Source organism: Astyanax mexicanus, chromosome 13, assembly GCF_023375975.1.
Source record: "Astyanax mexicanus isolate ESR-SI-001 chromosome 13, AstMex3_surface, whole genome shotgun sequence".
Taxonomy (NCBI): domain Eukaryota; kingdom Metazoa; phylum Chordata; class Actinopteri; order Characiformes; family Acestrorhamphidae; genus Astyanax; species Astyanax mexicanus.
In genome coordinates this window covers 40,229,063-40,246,948 of record NC_064420.1, presented here as the reverse complement: position 1 = coordinate 40,246,948, position 17,886 = coordinate 40,229,063, and the positions used below count along the sequence as shown (strand labels likewise).

At 36.3% G+C, this 17,886-nt stretch overlaps 1 protein-coding gene across 2 annotated transcripts in view; it reads right to left on the bottom strand.

Annotated features, from left to right (window-relative positions):
* ccdc187 (coiled-coil domain containing 187) overlaps positions 1–17,592 on the bottom strand; it is a 51,298-nt gene extending 33,706 nt beyond the window's left edge. Inside the window, exons 1-2 of one of the 2 annotated variants that reach the window (XM_007246834.4) lie at positions 17,210–17,592; positions 15,627–15,757 (exon numbers count right to left, since the gene is read on the bottom strand). In XM_007246834.4, coding sequence (XP_007246896.3) covers positions 15,627–15,675 — 49 coding nt within the window. In that variant the 5' untranslated portion in view covers positions 15,676–15,757; positions 17,210–17,592. The remainder of the gene's footprint in view (positions 1–15,626; positions 15,758–17,209) is intronic. The other variant, XM_007246835.4, reaches the window with a different exon arrangement.
* Between the last annotated feature and the right edge of the window lie 294 nt (positions 17,593–17,886).

Sequence of the window (17,886 nt, the reverse complement as noted above, 5' to 3'; positions counted from 1 at the left end):
ATAAGGTAAATAAGAAGCAGCTATGTGATCTGCTTCTCAAGGTCTGGGGGAGCAATGAGGCAGCATCTGGGCTAGAGAAGTGAGGGCAGTGGTATGGGTATATGAGATCCAATTGCCTAACTTTAACAAATGTCCAAGTAAGTTGACTATAGTTATCGGTGCTTAACATTAGTCATCACATATCCAAATGCTATAAAAACATTTGAATGGAGTCTTCAATATACAGGTATGTGTAATTTTTTTTTACATTTTGTTAAGGGTTCAGGGTTCAGAGATCCACGCCCTGCAGTCAAACCAGGAGACCCATGTTGTCCTGTACCTCCACCAAGCTGTAAAGTGGGGGTACAAGTCTAGTGTGATGAGGACCCTGAACACCGACACATTACTGAACCTCCTTTACCATGTCAGCAGTGTCAACCTTACCATGTTTCTTGACCACAGAACTGGCTTGCATAGTGAGCTAGTGAATGTCTCTGAGCTAGCTGGAGCTCTGGGATCTAAATACTGGAGCACTCTTCTGGGACACTATGCTGCACCAGTGTTCTTTTAAGAGCAAAGTCGAAGTAGCTCCCTTGAAGAAGCTGCAGCTTGGTACATTGTGGCAGGACAGCAATGAGCTCCAGCAGGAGATAATGTTATGTATGTCTATTAGCCAACTGACCTCCATTAATGCCGTGAGAACCAAGATGCTGCAAAAGATGGTGGGTGTTAACAGAGCCCTGGATGCAGGTTTTAAAGTAGACAGAGTAAACTACAGGGTTTCCAGCTAAAAAAGGACAGATCAGCCAAAATCTGAAAGGCCAAACCCTTACGATCAGGGCACGGGTTGGGAGAAGACAATGGAAGAGGGGGTGTTGGAGCCGGTCTGGTCAGTTTGCCCCATCTTCCCTCCTTCTCTTGACATTTTTGCAAGAGCAGAAGAGACAGGATTGATTGTAGAGGGGACAGATGTTCAGGAGGAAGGGACAGAGGGACAGAGATTTTATGATCTCTTCAATGGTGATAATGAGGATTAAAATTATTAGTACCACACTATACTAATACTTTATTTTTAGTACATTGTTGGATTTTATCATCAATTAGTTCTGCAGCTTATTACATTTTTCATCCTAGTACCTGTCAGGATCTAAAAGTAGACTTTTCTTAATGTAAATATAATGTATAATGTAAAAAAACATACAGGCGACCATAACATTTTCTGCTATTTTTTTTTTATCTTTTTGTCCCAGAATTGAATCAAAGTGTGTCAAAAACTTCAAAATAACCATTCTATGGAATTCATTGGCCCATAATTGTATGGAAAAGTGTGCTCATTTGACTGTATAGGGCTTTAGCTGAAGGAGCTATGCCAATTTCTACATATTTTTTTAGGTTCGGATTTGGTATAGGTGTAGTAAAGGGTTAAAAATAAGCCCCACGGGACATTTTTTGTCCTGTTACCTGTCAGAATCTTAAAGTAGACACTTCAAGGATTAAGAAAAATCTCAGAATGTTTTTATCCAGTGCACAGGATTTTAGTATAATGTAAAAACCTACATGCGACCTTAACATTTTCTGCTATTTTTTTTATCTCTTTGTCCCAGAATTAAGTCAAAATGTGTCAAAATCTTAAAAATAACCATTTTATTGAATTCCTTGGCCCAGAATTGTATGGAAAAGTGTGCTCATTTGTCTGTATAGGTTGTAAACTCAAGGAGCTATGCCAATTTCTTGATTATTTTTCAGGTTCGGCATTGGGATAGATGTAGTAAAAAGTTAAAAATAAGCCCCACAGGACATTTTTTGTCCTGTTACCTGTCAGAATCTTAAAGAAGACACTTTAATGATTAAGAAAAATATCAGGATGTTTTTATTTAATGCGCATGATTTTAGTGTAATGTGAAAACATACAGGCAAATTAACATTTTCTGCTAATTTTTGATATTTTTGTCCTAGAATTAAGTCAAAATGTGTAAAAAACTTAAAAATAACCATTCCATTAAATTCCTTGGCCCAGAATTGTGTGGAAAAGTGTGCTCATTTGTCTGTATAGGTTGTTAACTTAAGGAGCTATGCCAATTAATTAATATTTTTTTCAGGTTCGAAATTGGGACAGGTGTAGTAAAGGGTTAAAAATAAGCCCCACAGGACATTTTTTGTCCTGTTACTTGTCATAATCTTAAAGTAGACACTTCAAAGTTTAAGAAAAACCCCAAGATGTTTATATTTAATGCACATGATTTTAGTGTAATGTGAAAACATACAGGCAAATTTACATTTTTTTGCATTTTTTTTATATTTTTGTCCCAAAATCAAGTCAAAATGTGTAAAAAACTTAAAAATAACCATTCGGTTAAATTCCTTGGCCCAGAATTGTATGGAAAAGTGTGCTCATTTGTCTGTATAGGTTGTTAACTCAAGGAGCTATGCCATTTTCTTCATATTTTTTTTCCCGTTCAGAATTAGCATAGATGCATTAAAGGGTTAAAAATAAATGTCATGGGACATTATTTCATCCTGTTACCTGTCAGAATCTTAAAATAGACACTTCAAAGATTAAGAAAAAACAGGTGGCGAAAAAAAATCCACTATGTGCTCGTGGACCCCTGTTTCCATCTAGACTATACCTTGTGCTCCTAACAACACAACAACCCGGTCACTGCAGAAACACAAGCCTCCAGACTGAGGGTGATAAACACACTTCAGCCAGAATACTGATGACCACTATGTTTATTTCAAACTACAGCCCACCACTGACAGATACAACCATCAGCCATAACATTAAAACCACCAATTTAGTATTGTGCTCCCCACATGCTGCCTAAACAGAATCAGGCTACTCTTTACTAGGCGTGTCACAATTTCGCTATTTTTTTGTCATGGTCTCGAGCGTCTAAGTCAAAAAGATGATCGACGATCCCTCCCTCGAAACTACGCAAGCACGAGCAAGAGCAGCCCTTTCTCCAGAGAATGTGGACATTCTCATCTTCTTAAAGAAAATATAAAAATAACAGTTGTTTTGTGTAGCCTCAAATATGTTAATAGTTTTGGTACCTAAAGGAGCATCTTTCTCTCAGATAAAGTTAATAATATATCTTTGTTAAAGAAAAAAAATTTTTTTTTCATGTTTGACTGTTATAGTAGGATAGAGTTCAGTTTGTTGAGGCTCTAATTGTTCTATTATGACTGTTCCTGTATTTTTTATTATTTATTTTATGCTGCACAATTTCTGTTTTAATAGTGCACACTGCTGCTACCAAAAAAAGCCACTAGATGGCATTACATATATATCTTAATTAAATTATTTAAATGTGACCATTAGTGCCTAATATGGTGTATTACAGATCACTTGTATCACTTTGCATCACTTATATCAAGCCCACCTTTTGAAATAAGATATTGTAAATTTGATGAATCAAACCAATGACTGACCATAGACTAATCTATAACTGGCATAGGCCTCTCTGCTGTAAAAAAAAAAAAAAAGAAAAAAAAAAGAGAAAATCGAATCGTGACTCTAAAATCGGAAATAAAATCGAATCGAGGATTTACAGAATCGTGACACCCCTACTCTTTACTCCCTACATGCATCAGTCAGCCCTGGGCTGACATAATTCATATGGCTTTATTGTCCTTTATTGGAACACTTTTGATAGGTATTGACAACTGTATACTAGGGACACTCCAAGATCTGCCTGATGTTTTGCTGATGTGCTGAAGCAGCCATCTAGCAATCACAGTATGAGTACTGTCATAAGATTTTTATGCTTGCCCATTGTTCCTGCTATTAACACACATGTTCAAGAACTGACTGTTCACTTGCTGCCTGTTGTACACTGGTTGCCTCCCCTTAAAGTGTGAGAAACTCTAACTCTAAATATAATTCTTCATTATCTACAAATATAATCACACACATATTCATTGTACACATACTCCAAGCTTTTGAATAAAACGTGATTTGTTAAACAAAAAAAATATTCTACACCAATGAATTTCACTTTGGCTGTTTCAAACATGGTTTGTGCTCCCCCAGGTGGAAAAAAGTGTTTTGACAAGGTTAGAGAGTTTCCTGCTTTTTACATTGCTGTATGAATTGTTAATTCTATTAAAAAAAGGGTTTTATCACTATCACATAGTAGTGGGTAGCAACCGAACGAATATGCTACATCTCTACAAGGAATATATAAGCTGTTTATGTGCATTTGCACATCTGTGTGAGCATCTGAGTGCTTAAAGTAAGCACCTTAAAAAAAACTGAATGTATTCATTAGAACATTTGGACATACAGTTGATGAGTTTCTTTGATTATACCAAATTAAAAACCTTTATATAATATATAATATAATATAGAGGAAGATGGATGATCACAAGCCATCAAACCAAGCTAAACTGCTTGAATTTTTGCACCAGGGGTGGCATAAAGTTATCCAAAAGCAGTGTGTAAGACTGGTGGAGGAGAACATGCCAAGATGCATCAAAACTGTGATTAGAAAACCAGGGTTATTCCACCAAATATTAATTTCTGAACTCTTAAAACTTTATGAATATGAACTTGTTTTCTTTGCATTAATTGAGGTTTTTTTGAATTTGGGAGAAATGTTGTCTGTAGTTTATAGAATAAAACAACAATGTTCATTTTACTAAAACATAAACCTATAAATAGCAAAATCAGAGAAACTGACTCAGAAACTGAAGTGGTCTCTTAATGTTTTCCAGAGCTGTATAGCCCCAGTTTCTCAATGAGGTCTGTGTATATATCCAATAAGATGCGCCATATTCTTCACATAAATGAATACAAAAATGCTCAAACCGACAGCGAGTGATGGCCTGTGATCTGCATTGACATAGGACACCACATCCTGAACATTCTGTTGTGATACAGCTGTCAACAGATTTATCCAATAAGAAAAAAAAAAAAAAAAAAACACAACGGCCATGTTGCCCAAACTCTTGAAACAATATAGACCACATGCTAAATGAAACCAAAGGACACAGTTATCATGAGGAGCTCCCCTCACACACAGATGTAAACAGCTGCTTTGCTTTCCCACAGGCTAACCACAACCCAAGCTCACCAACCTCTGTCCTTCTAAATATGGATGGCTTTAACCTCAGACTCAGAGATTTAGCACATGGCTGTGCTGGGGTGGCTGTCTGAAGGGAACACACACCCTGTAATTGAGGCGGCAGCCAGATCCTCAGCCTTCAGCTTCACTGGCACTGTAGTTAAATCCAGTGTTGTGTTTCAGAGCAGTAGAACATTTACCAGCTTTGGGCATTTAAAGATTGAGCCTGTTGAGCACAACAGTGAAGTGATTTCAGTTGACTCCTGTTTGGGTTAAACAGCATGGGGCCTTGGGGTGTGCCATATCATATATTTTTGATTATTTTGAACGATATTATACTCTGAAATATGGTGCCATGTCACCCACCCTTAATTATGAATTATTAAAAAAGAAAAATTCACACTGTTCTCATTTCCCATTATATATCTACTAGAGACAGATTATATCTGTTCAGTATCATTTATTTTACTTTAATCCTGAATATATGGAGATATACAAAGTGCATTATTAATATCATGACATTTCTGGATCATTGATCATTCTGTCCCAAATCTGATAAGATTCTTGTATTTTTTTAATATCTCAGTTAGGGGTGTGCCATATCATATCGTTTGCAATAATACAATTAAATTTTTATTTTGTTGCAGTAGTGTATTCTTGAAATATTTGTTTTTATTTTTTGTCATACCACCAAAACTTTGTTATCGTGAAAATACCATGAAATACTGTAATATTATTTTAGGGCCACATCACCCATCCCTAATAGGGTCTAGTATGAAGATGCCCCTGACCTGATGCTGGGTATCAGTACTGGGACAGGTTATTTCGCAGCTACAGAAATAAAATGTGGAACTGAGCTTTAAAAGCATTACAGGGAAAATATTGTCATCACAGCTCTTGTGTGTCCCCTATTAGTGCGGACTACGGCCCTAAAAAAATGTCCCTATATTTCACGATATTGTATTTTGGCAATAAATATATTCCAGGCAATATGACAAATAAATGATAAATAAATACACTGCAAAAAGTTTAATTCTGTATAAATTTAAGTTAAATAAATTCAGTAAAAAGAAAAAAACATCTATTTTTGTCATTGTCTTTTGCATAAACTTACCAAGACCATGATCTTAAAAAAGAATAATACTGTAACAAAATAAAAACCCATAAATGGACAAAAATAAGATAATGTACCAACATTAATAAAAAAATCAACAAATATTAAGTGCACCATATTTAATGTATGCCTAAAAAGTTAATACAGTATATAAATACAAAATATACTGCTTTCAACAATATTGCTATATCACACTATGCTCTTTAATTATTGCATATATTTCTAGCGATATTATTGTGATATGAATTATATATGGCAACCCTTAGTTTGGACATAGTCAAAACAACAAATCGTCACTGTCCAGTGTAAAACTTTACAGGAGTGAGAAAAAACCTTCTAAAACTTTCAATGGAAGTTGATGTGAAAAGAGTTTATTTCAGCTCAAGTATTTCTATTTGTCCGTTTATAAAGAAATTTTGGTACAGTGTAAGGGACAGTTTGTCTGTTCAAATTATGTAGTAAACCAAAAATCAACAAACACAGATGTTTTTCATTGACAGCGACAAAATACACTATGTTTAACATTAGCATGACAACATGAGAATCGTGAGTTTATAAGAACTAATCACAATGAATAATGACTCTGGGGGCACTTCACTCATCACAGCGGTATCCCTTCCTTTTACTCACAGCCGGCTCATCTCTCTCTAAGGGCACAGCTTCTGACCTGTGCGTTTGGTGGAAAGACTATCTATTGCTCAGAAGCTCAGGGGTCCAGAAGGCTAATCTATTGGGTCTAACTCTGCACGCAATCCCTCAACACTCAATCATGACTGACAGCACGATTCATCTGTGAGATTCCTGATACCTAATGCAGAGTGACATCACTCCACACCAGTCCCACCAGAACAGACCACTCTAAAGCCTTAGTCCACCTGCTTTACAGAGTAATACCCCATATTAGGTTACACACACTTACACACACCCACTTTCTGCCCTCACCTCCATCGGCTCAAACACGATAACTGAGTAAATGTTTCCAGATGTGGCAGCAGTGCTGCTGTAGCAGATGAGCTTAAGTCTGTGCAGCTGGTCAGTATCAAATTTAGCCCTTCTTTGTGTTTTCACTTTGTTCACTGAAGCTGCTTTACCAAGCCCACAAGCCCCCCCTCCTCTCAGTGTAGAATTTCACAGTTTTCTTTTCATTTAAAGGAAGGTGTGTCCGCTCTCTTCTTTTGTTCTTTTATTTCCGTTAGCCCAAGAAATATTAAAAAGCTAAGACTGAGGGGGCAGCATAATTAAAATCAGTGCTGAAAAACAATTTTGATTTATGTTATGTTACTTTGTCAAAGAACATAAATGTATGTTTTTTTTCATGTGATTGCCTCACACTATTTTAACAAAATATTTTACTAAATACTTAAATTTTTTCAAAATATAAAAAAGATAACAGACAGTGGTTAATTTATTCTTGTGTTGTGTTTAAACCTTGACCATTAGAAAAAAGGACATGATGTACTCTGTTGTTGGATCAAAAGTATTTTGGATAAAAAAATAAACTTTTCTTTTACTCAGATTATGATACTATACGATATTATAAAACGATTTAAACTATTGCAATATATTTAAGCAATAAGTGTGTTCTTTAATGTGTAATATTAGCAATGCACACTGCTGTGCTGCGGTCATAGATCAGCACAGCAGTGCCAATATTACACGTTATAGCACGAACTGGGATTATACCACAGTTCCATTATAGCAGTTTATTAAAAGTTTAATTGCTGCTCTGTTTGTAGCGGCGCTGTTTAGTTTGTAAGTGCTACATCGCTGCTAGGTTACCTGTATGTGGCGAAGCAATACATGGAGAGCTTCAGTTACAGTGCATTACTGGCTGATAATGGCACTCACAGAACGCCTCTCAGCCAATCACATTGCAGGGTCCGAACTGTGGTATAATAAATTGTAAACCCTGAATTGTGATAATTATCGTATTTCCAACCTTAACTGTAACTGAATGTAACATGTAAGCCACTACTAAATAATAAGCTTTACACATGCATTTCATAAGCTGGGAAATCTGTCATTTGAAGTAAATAAGTGTGTGGACTGAGGTGTTAGAGAAAAATCCCAGGATTTTACACGAATACAGAGCAGCGTTTTGCAGAAAGACACCAAATTACATACTGCAGTTTCTGATGTGCTGAGACCAAAAACAGAGACGCACAGCAACAGGATTCTGAAGCTGCTATTTTACAGCAAAAATGATAGTGTGAGAGTGAGGGTAATCTGAGACCACGCAGACCGCCTCCAATGCTGGCTGCCATCAATCTAACACCTGAGCCCAACACCAGAGATTCAGAGTCTAATACTTTAATCCATTAAAGAGAGCCCTGCTGCCAGTGAAATACACCTGCTCTGATTCTGACAGCACTCGAGAACCCAGGACTAGCGCTGGATACACAATTAAATCCTTCACGAAACCAGTAATATCTTTTTTTTTAATAGCAAATATTACAAATATTAAAGTGCTTTTAATCTTGATTTCAGTAGACAACATTATTCATATTATCAGAGCTAAATGTTAAAATGTATACGGATCTCTTTTTAATGTCATTCTATTAATCCGTACAAAGCTCTGCAACATTAAAATAAGGTATTGGAAGCAACAAAGGATTATATAATTGATTTATTTTTTGCCAAATTTCAGCATTTTGATTCAGAAATCGTGCAAATAGTGCAGCATCACAATGCCTAATATCAAATAATAATAATTCAATATATTAATACTATGCTATCAATACAAAAACTCTCCATATACAAGCAAAACCACAGTCTGGGTCTGGTGCTAACTTTGTCAATTTTCAAGAACTGCTGATATGTCATTAATGTCTGTTAAATCAGGTTTCCATGTTTTAACTGAAATTTTAATTAGCAAAAATTACGTATGAGTTGGTACATTTAAGAACTATTAAAATGTACACATGTTGAATTTTAGCCCTTAACTTAAAGCAGAAGTCCTTATTTGTTTATTTTATCGCAAGCAGTACTGTTGCTAAAAGGGGAGAGGGTAATATTATAATAAATGGTTTCAGTGTGTTTCTGCTACCATTCCTGCATATCTCTATATATATATTAATTCTAAAAACATTTAGAATTTAGTCTTTTTTTTTTGCTATTAGAACTTTTGCTGGTTACCTAAGCAGCCAATGCAGCCACTGCTAATGATGCTGAAACACAAGCTACTGTGAGCATGGAGATATCAGAACAGCAAACTCAGCGTTTGTCTGCTTACTTACATCTTTAAACCATAGAAATGCACAATTATACCTGGAGAATAAAATCACCAGATTCATTTACAGTGAAAAACAACTGCACCACAATGCACTCTGTGAAATTACAAAAAAAAAAAAAAAAAAAACCTTACAGACGGTCACTTTAACATTACCAATGCTCACTCACTTACCAGTATGTTGACTTAACAGAAAAGAAAGTGTGCCCCATTAAGTGCAAACACTAAAAATTTAAAATGACACCAAACTTGGCTACACTACATGGACAAAAGTATTGGGACACTGGCTTAATGCTTGATATATTTGGGCATGTATTGTACCCATTTATTGTTATGGTAATTTTGGGTGAAATTCACTGTTACATCATTTCTTCTGATATTATGAACAGATAAAAAAACTAAAAAGGTAATATTATTATCTAGCACTGACTTATATATGCTAAATAAACTGATGTTTTGTAAGCAAATAAGACCACAAGCTACAGCCTGCTACAAAAGATGCTTTCCCGTTGAAATCAGAAAAGGTGCAGATTAGTGATGACCTGAACCCACAAAAATCCTCTTTATCACGTTCGATCCTGCTAATGAAACATTAGCCTGCTAAATGGATCAGCCACCTGCTGGAAAACAGAAGCCTCAGTGCCTTTCCGCACCCTGCGGTGCAGGAGATGAGATTAGCTCCTGTTCCTGATCCGGCCCGGCAGCCTGCAGGACTGGGTGTAAAATGTTGCTGCAGGCCTACACGCAGGTGATTGGCAGAAGCTAAGGGTGTGGCTCTAGAAAGCCCAGCCCTCACATTTCACAGAGAGGAGTCAGCAGGAGGGCGGCCTTCTGCAGGTTGTGTCAGGTTAGCGCCCAAAACATGCGCAGCATGAAATAAATGCTGTAAACGAAGTAATACATTTTCTATTTTACTCTCTATCCTTTAGAAACATGTGTAGTGCTGATGAGCACATACTATAGGGTTCTTCATATAACTCTGTTTTTTTTTTAGAACCTAAAAATGCCTAAAAATTCACAATGAATGCAATAAATCCATACTACTACCACATAAGTAATCCTCAAGTAAATTTAGACTATACAAGACAACCATATATTCCATACTTGTGCAGAGCACAGATGGAATGTGGCCACTACCTTTAACACATCTGTGCAGTGAACACACACACCAGTAAGTACACTCAGAAAGATACACACAGTGATACAGTGAGCACACGTGCCTGAAGCAGTGGGCAGTCATCACTCCAGAGCCCAGGGAGCCACCACTGCCTGAGAACTGAGCACAAGTAAACTTTCATCTGAATATATACATTTATGAGAATGCTTTAGAACGTACATTTATGGCAGAATTTTAAATTACTGAAGCGGAATTCTTTCTTTTGAAAGTTGGCCAAGCAGCAATTTCATCAATATTGGTTTTTTTTTTTTTTAATAGGTAAGAGGATACACATTCTTACTGCCTAACATACAGTTTATAAACAAAAAAATAACTTTTGATATGCTGATGACAAACATTTATCCACTACCTTATTCTTAACACAAGTGTTCAGCTTTTAGAAAGCAATGGCGTTTGCAATGGCCTGTTAAGTGGTCTAAACCAAACTGAAAAAAACACAAAGCCTGAAAAATGTTCCATGGTTGTAAAACCGGTTGAGCTCTTAAAGACGATTATAATCCTCACTGGCTGGGCAGAGCTGCCCTGCAAATAATTAAAGTTAAAACTGATCATAAACAAAATAATTATGCTTAAAAATCACTTCATGTCAACTGCAAGACCCCTAGAGTGTGTTTACACACGTCAGCTCTAGTTTAATTAAAGCAAACCCTGATACGATGAGCGCTGTGCACTGCCTTTACAACTCTGGTGTGCACCAAATAAGTAGTTTTTTAAATAAACTCTGGTGTGCATTAAATAAGTAGTTTTTAAATAAACTCTGGTGTGCACCAAATACGTAGTTTTTAAATAAACTCTGGTGTGCACCAAATACGTAGTTTTTAAATAAACTCTGGTGTGCACCAAATAAGTAGTTTTTAAATAAACTCTGGTGCGCATCAAATACGTAGTTTTTAAATAAACTCTGGTGTGCATTAAATAAGTAGTTTTTAAATAAACTCTGGTGCGCATCAAATAAGTAGTTTTTAAATAAACTCTGGTGTGCACCAAATACGTAGTTTTTAAATAAACTCTGGTGTGCACCAAATACGGAGTTTTTAAATAAACTCTGGTGTGCACCAAATACGTAGTTTTTAAATAAACTCTGGTGTGCACCAAATACGTAGTTTTTAAATAAACTCTGGTGTGCATCAAATACGTAGTTTTTAAATAAACTCTGGTGTGCATTAAATAAGTAGTTTTTAAATAAACTCTGGTGTGCATTAAATAAGTAGTTTTTAAATAAACTCTGGTGTGCATCAAATAAGTGTTTTTTTTTTAATAAACTCTGGTGTGCACCAAATAAGTAGTTTTTAAATGAACTCTGGTGTGCACCAAACAAGTAGTTTTTAAAAGAACTCTGGTGTGCACCAAATAAGTCGTTTTTAAATCAACTCTGGTGTGCACCAAATAAGTGGTTAGTTTGAAATATGAACACAATACAAACCAAAGGCGTCTAAATAAACTAAATGTAGGACGTGATGAAACAGGACGGTTGCGTGGGCATTCCTGCAGAGAGAGTTGTGTATATGGAAGATTCTCTGTGCAGACCTGCCCACATTACTCATTTTACTTGATGCTTTAGTTTTAGTGGAGCTGTGCTCTAAACCACATACAGTACCAACTCATTACACACAGTTTCAAAACTAGACTCTATAACAATCACATCTGTTGTGTTGTGTAGTCGCCTTAGTAAAGATATAAAGATTTTACAGTTTTAACAGACGTCATTCTGTGATAACACATGCAGTTTTCTAAAAACCAAAAATGTGATTTAATACAGATATCAACACAAACTGATTTAATAAGCCAGGGGTTATATTGAAATATATTTTCTTGTGCTAGGAATTGCGCAGATCACACAGACCTGTACTAGCATCCTTTTGTTTATAAGTCACCTTTCTACCCTAATTTTGATTAGATTGCAAAAATATCGGTATAAATGCAAAGCAGAACAAAACAATGTATCAAACAAACCCTATTTCAAAAAGGTGGAACCCTGTGTAAAATATGAATCAATTTAAATAACAATATTATATACTATAGATTAGGGGTGTGTCACATCATACTGTGAGAAAATACTTCTGACACAATAAAAAAAAAAACTGTGTTTATATTGCGATATTCTGGAAAGCAGGATATTTTTTATTTGTTTAGATTTTTTCTTTTTATTTCGTTTTAAAAGTTTATATGCATGCACTAAATATGCTACACTTACATTTTGTCAGTTTTATTATTACCTTTATTTTGCTACATTTTTTATTTTGTTAAGACTTTTATTTTATACAATATCAGGATCTTGGTAAGTTACTGTTTACAAAATAGACAAATGTTCATAAATTTGTTTTTCTTTCTACTGAATGTATGAAACAGTTACATTTATACTAAATAAATCTTTAATATTTATTTTATTCATTTCATTTTTTTTAAATCGCCAACGTTTCATTGAAATTGTTTTGACACAGTTGTTTGCAGATTGGTGAATCTCTGCCCATCTTTTCCTATGTAAAGTGTAATTTTTATAGCTAGCCATGTGAGTCAGTGGTAAATTGCTTATATTGCATCTGTTTTTTTTTTATTTAAACTTATTTTCCAGCCTTTAATTGCCTGTCCCAACTTTTCTGAGGTGCAATGATCCAATCAAGTTCTAAATGAGTAAAAGGCTCACTTTAATCAATCATAAGTGTTTTACTGTATGTTCCGTTGTGAAAAAATGGTTCCAAATGTTTTTTTTTGGTTTTTTTCTAACTGAAACTGTATAAATACTCACTTAAACAAGGGCTAGTGGACCAAAAACCTGAGCTGCAGTGTTTCCTGCAGTGGCTTCATATAAAGAATAGTCTGGTCCACTCAAAATAGAGACGTAAATACAAGTCAAGGTTTTCTAACCAGGCATCTATCTCCTGTTTCCTGCAACTATCCTTAGTTTCAAGTTAAAAAATGGTCTGGTCAGGCCCAGCGGGCAGATATAAATATCTGTCTGGCCAGAGGCATCATCAGAGGACATCTGAGGAGGGTCAATGGCAGGGGTACAGGCCAGAGGTCAGTAGGAAGAGGCCTGCTTTTTCTCCAGAGACTGGAATTCCCCCCTCACACATCAAATCAGGATACGTTTATCAGGAAAGCTGCTAGAAAAACACCAAACGCACAGGAACTGATAAAGAAATAGCTGAAAACTCAGCCAGCGAAAGTGTGGAAGAATGAGGAGGAGATAGAGAGATAAGAGGCAGGGATGAGAGAATGGGAACAGCACACTTCAGGAAATGGTGTATAAATAAGCAAAAAAGAGGCCAAATAAATTATCAGAGAGGTCTGAAGATAAACGCTGGGAAGGAAAATAAACACAGTGACTCATCACTGGGAGAGATACGAAGCAGAGCAACTTGTGGTAGTGTAAGTGCTGTACATCAGCGCGACCGTCAATTAATTGTCAGTGACAGTGATGTACAGCAGACTGATGGGGGCTTTGTTCGCCCCGTCAGTGCTTGTTTAGCTGTAAAAATGCAAGCCCACACACAATGAGCGCATTGTCCTGGAAGGAGGAGCGGAAAGGGAAGCCATTCTCACAGTTTTCCCCCAGTAGAAGACAGATATGCTGAAACTCACAGTGATTCACCCCATGCACACTCAGCAGCAAGTCAGACAATAATAGACAAGTCTGAAACACTGAACTTTTCAAGGAAAAACACACTTTAGACTAACCCTTCTAGAACATTATGAACATGTTAAGCTTTACAATGGGGCTGCACTGGTCCAATACAAAGTCCCAGTCCTATTGAATGGGGACTTCTGATTGTGCTCTTGTTGAAGGTACTTACTGAACTTCCATTGTTCTGGGCAGCCACTTTACTAATGGGCTGCTCAAAGAGTTGGCATAGTTTGTGTAGCATAGGGTTCTTGGGAGAAATAGGGTTCGATTCTACACAAGTGCTTGGGTAAAACTCTTAAAGCTACATTTCATACCAGTGTTGGGTAAATCAAACATACATTATCTGAAAAAAAAAAAAAAAAATTTTTTTTGTTGATCTTTAGTGCTAAGTTTTAGAGAGGTCAAAACTTTGGATGATTACCATTCAAACTCATCCCAAATGTACTGGATGGAGCACCACCATCATGCTCAAATGCTGAGGGCCTTATAATCCTTTAGTCTATAAATATATGACGGATATAATCCTTGGTCAATAAAGTGACAGTCTGTAATAATTTGTATCTAAACTAAAAGCAGAAGCATTTCTGAGTGGAGAAGTGAGAAAATATTGTGTTTAATGGTACCAGTGCTGGAAGGACCATCCCTGCTAAGCCTAATATATTCATTGTAAAAACTGGGGTGTCGGGTCGCTTTTGGTGGGAGCCCTTCTGGTCACGTCTCAAGCCTTTATGTACTTTCCTCACATATACAGCCCTTTAAAAGAGGATCCGGCTTAGTTTTACTAAATGCAAGCGGCTGGTGGACCAATGGAGACTTCAGAAGGGGAAACTCAGAGCTCAGTAGCTCATTCACTCATAGTAAAAACAAAGTGTCTGGCTGAGCACACTCTCTCTATCTGACTGAACCTAACCTGGAATCCATTCTCACCAGAGAGGGTCGGTTCTAAGTCCCAAAACTTCAGCTTTAAGTGTCAATCTTTAGCTGCTCTTGGTGTGCTTTTCTTGTATTGGCAATACTTTTCTACTGTGTCAGCAAAGGGTTTGTTGCCAAAAGATGCTAAATTAAATCATTACAATAAGTGTCCACAAAAATATGGACATGTATAGATATAGACAGAGAAAGCCAAATGCCATAAATGCAAATGTAGTTAAACAGAAAGATGATGTGTTTCCCATGCAAGTAGACCAAATAAAACAAAAAAGTCATATCACATGGAATGCACCTGGAATGTCCATCAGATTCAACATTCTTATCAGTTACCCTGGAGCCATTCATCTCTGTAGTTTTGACTGCAGAGCAAGACATCAGAAACACATCTCTACATTATAAAGAAGACACACTCTATGAGTAACATTCAAAGCCCAGAAGTAACAGAAGCATGAATGCTCACTAAAGAGAGAAAAAACTTCACAAAAACACTCATGGAGTCATCTTACCCTCCTGAACCCTGGGCAGATTAGTCTGATCCACCTCCAGCTCCGCCATGGCTCCTCATGGCCCCAGCAAAACCACTCAAAACTAAGGTCGACCACCTGGAGGGGTTTGTTTAGGGATGCACAGTCAGAACCTGTGTGGAAGATGTGAAAATGGGGAATTTAAAAAACATTAGATTTCAGGATTTTATCTATTACACAATTGCTAATAAAGCTCATCACAATCAGAAATGTTATTCCAATTTACCAGATCTACAAATAATTTTCTCTTTGTGTAAATGTCAGCATAAAAATAAAAAAAGATAAGTACCTTAAATACTAATTATTTACAAATATACAGTACCAGTAAAAAGTTTGGACACACACTCTCATTCAATGTTTTTTCTATATTTCTTTATCTAATTTATTTGCAACACTGTAGATTAATATTAAATACACGAAAACTATTAAGGGAAACATAGGAAATTACATAGTAAACAGTAAAAAAGTGTTAGTCTTCCACAATCCCTGATCAACTGAGATGGTGATTTGGGATGAGCTGGAGCTTTACAGCGTGAAGAAAAAGAAGCAGCTATTGTTTAGCACCTCCAGGAACTCCTTTAAGATGCTGCAAAAACTATTCCAAGACACAAAGATTAAAATATCAAGACTGAGCAGATCTGTACTCAAAGCTAAATGTACTACCTAGAAGAATCTAAAGTATAAAACATACAAGTATTTTGGTTTGTTCAACACTTTCTGTTTACAAAATAAAACAAAATCCAAGTGTGCCTGTATAATTTTAATAAAGACTTCAATATTAAATTTAAAATAAAAAAACTCATAAAAAGACGTGTATATATATATATATATATATATATATTTATATATATATATATATACATATACATATACACATATACATATATATATACATACACACATATACATATATATATATATACATACACACATATACATATATATATACATATACATACACACATATACATATATATATACATACACACATATACATATATATATACATATATACATATATATATATATATATATATGTATATATATATATATATATATATATATACTGTTTTAGCCAGTAAAACCACTTACAAACTGTAGCAGTTAATCTAGTAAACTTGCTTATTTAGGGTTAGGTGAGGAGTGTTTATGGTCTTTACTACACACACAGCAATACCCACACACTATAACTTACAGTGCAGTGTAGCAGTTTAGCTGTTTTAGGTCATTAGCAGCAGCAGATACAGGTAAATATAAACCAAGAGCTTTTGAATCCCTTTAACCAAATGTATTCAGTCAAAGAATAAAGTAAAAAGGGAAAAAGGGGAGAGATAACGTTAAATAGAGAAAACAATAGAGAAACACACAACAGCTAGCCTCTCTCTGTGTGTCTGTGTGTGTTTATGGGCTGTTGTATTGAACTTCGCCTGGACTAGTTACGCTACCATTCCGCATTCCTGAGAGAAACTACACTACCCTACCCTTACTGCCCTCAGTTCAGCACATATACCTTACTAACCACCATAACCCACCCGATACGCTATAAAATAACCTGTATAACTCACTCAAACAGACCGACTGTTCCCTTCCACAGACCAGCTCACAGCTCTTAACTCCAGCTGACCGCGGATCCCCGGCTGAACTGTGTCCTGAGTCCTGGATCAGCAGCAGCGGCGGCGGGGCTACCTGTTGAACAGCCCGGCCGGTGGCTGTTTAAACCCGGTATAAACCCGCTGTACAGCCCCGGTCTCTCTCCGTGTGAGAGCGAGCGGCTCCAGTCACGAGTTTAAACGCGATGAAAGCGAGTCTCCGACAACAGCGCGCTCTGAAACCCGCAGCAGGTTAAAACTCTTCCCTGTTTTTGTCAATGAAACAAAGCTGCAGGGGGCGGATGGAAAGCCAGCACGGACAAACTTCTCCACCAGACAGCAGGAGGAGCAGCACTCAGCCCTGTTCTACTGCCCCCAGCATCAGCACATACCCCTCATACCGAACATTCAATAAACGTTTGTTCTGTTAGATGCATTACATCGTTTAACCGCTTTAGACCCTGTTTAGGGCAGAAAATTAGAGCATTTATTTATTGCATTAAAAAATACAAATTCTTAAAGTTTTAAGAGTTCACAAATCAATATTTGATAAGTTTTCATGCACCTTGCTTTCATGCACATTACACACTGCTTTTGGATAACTTTATGCCACTCCTGCTGCAAAAAAAATCAAGCAGTTTAGCTTGGTTTAA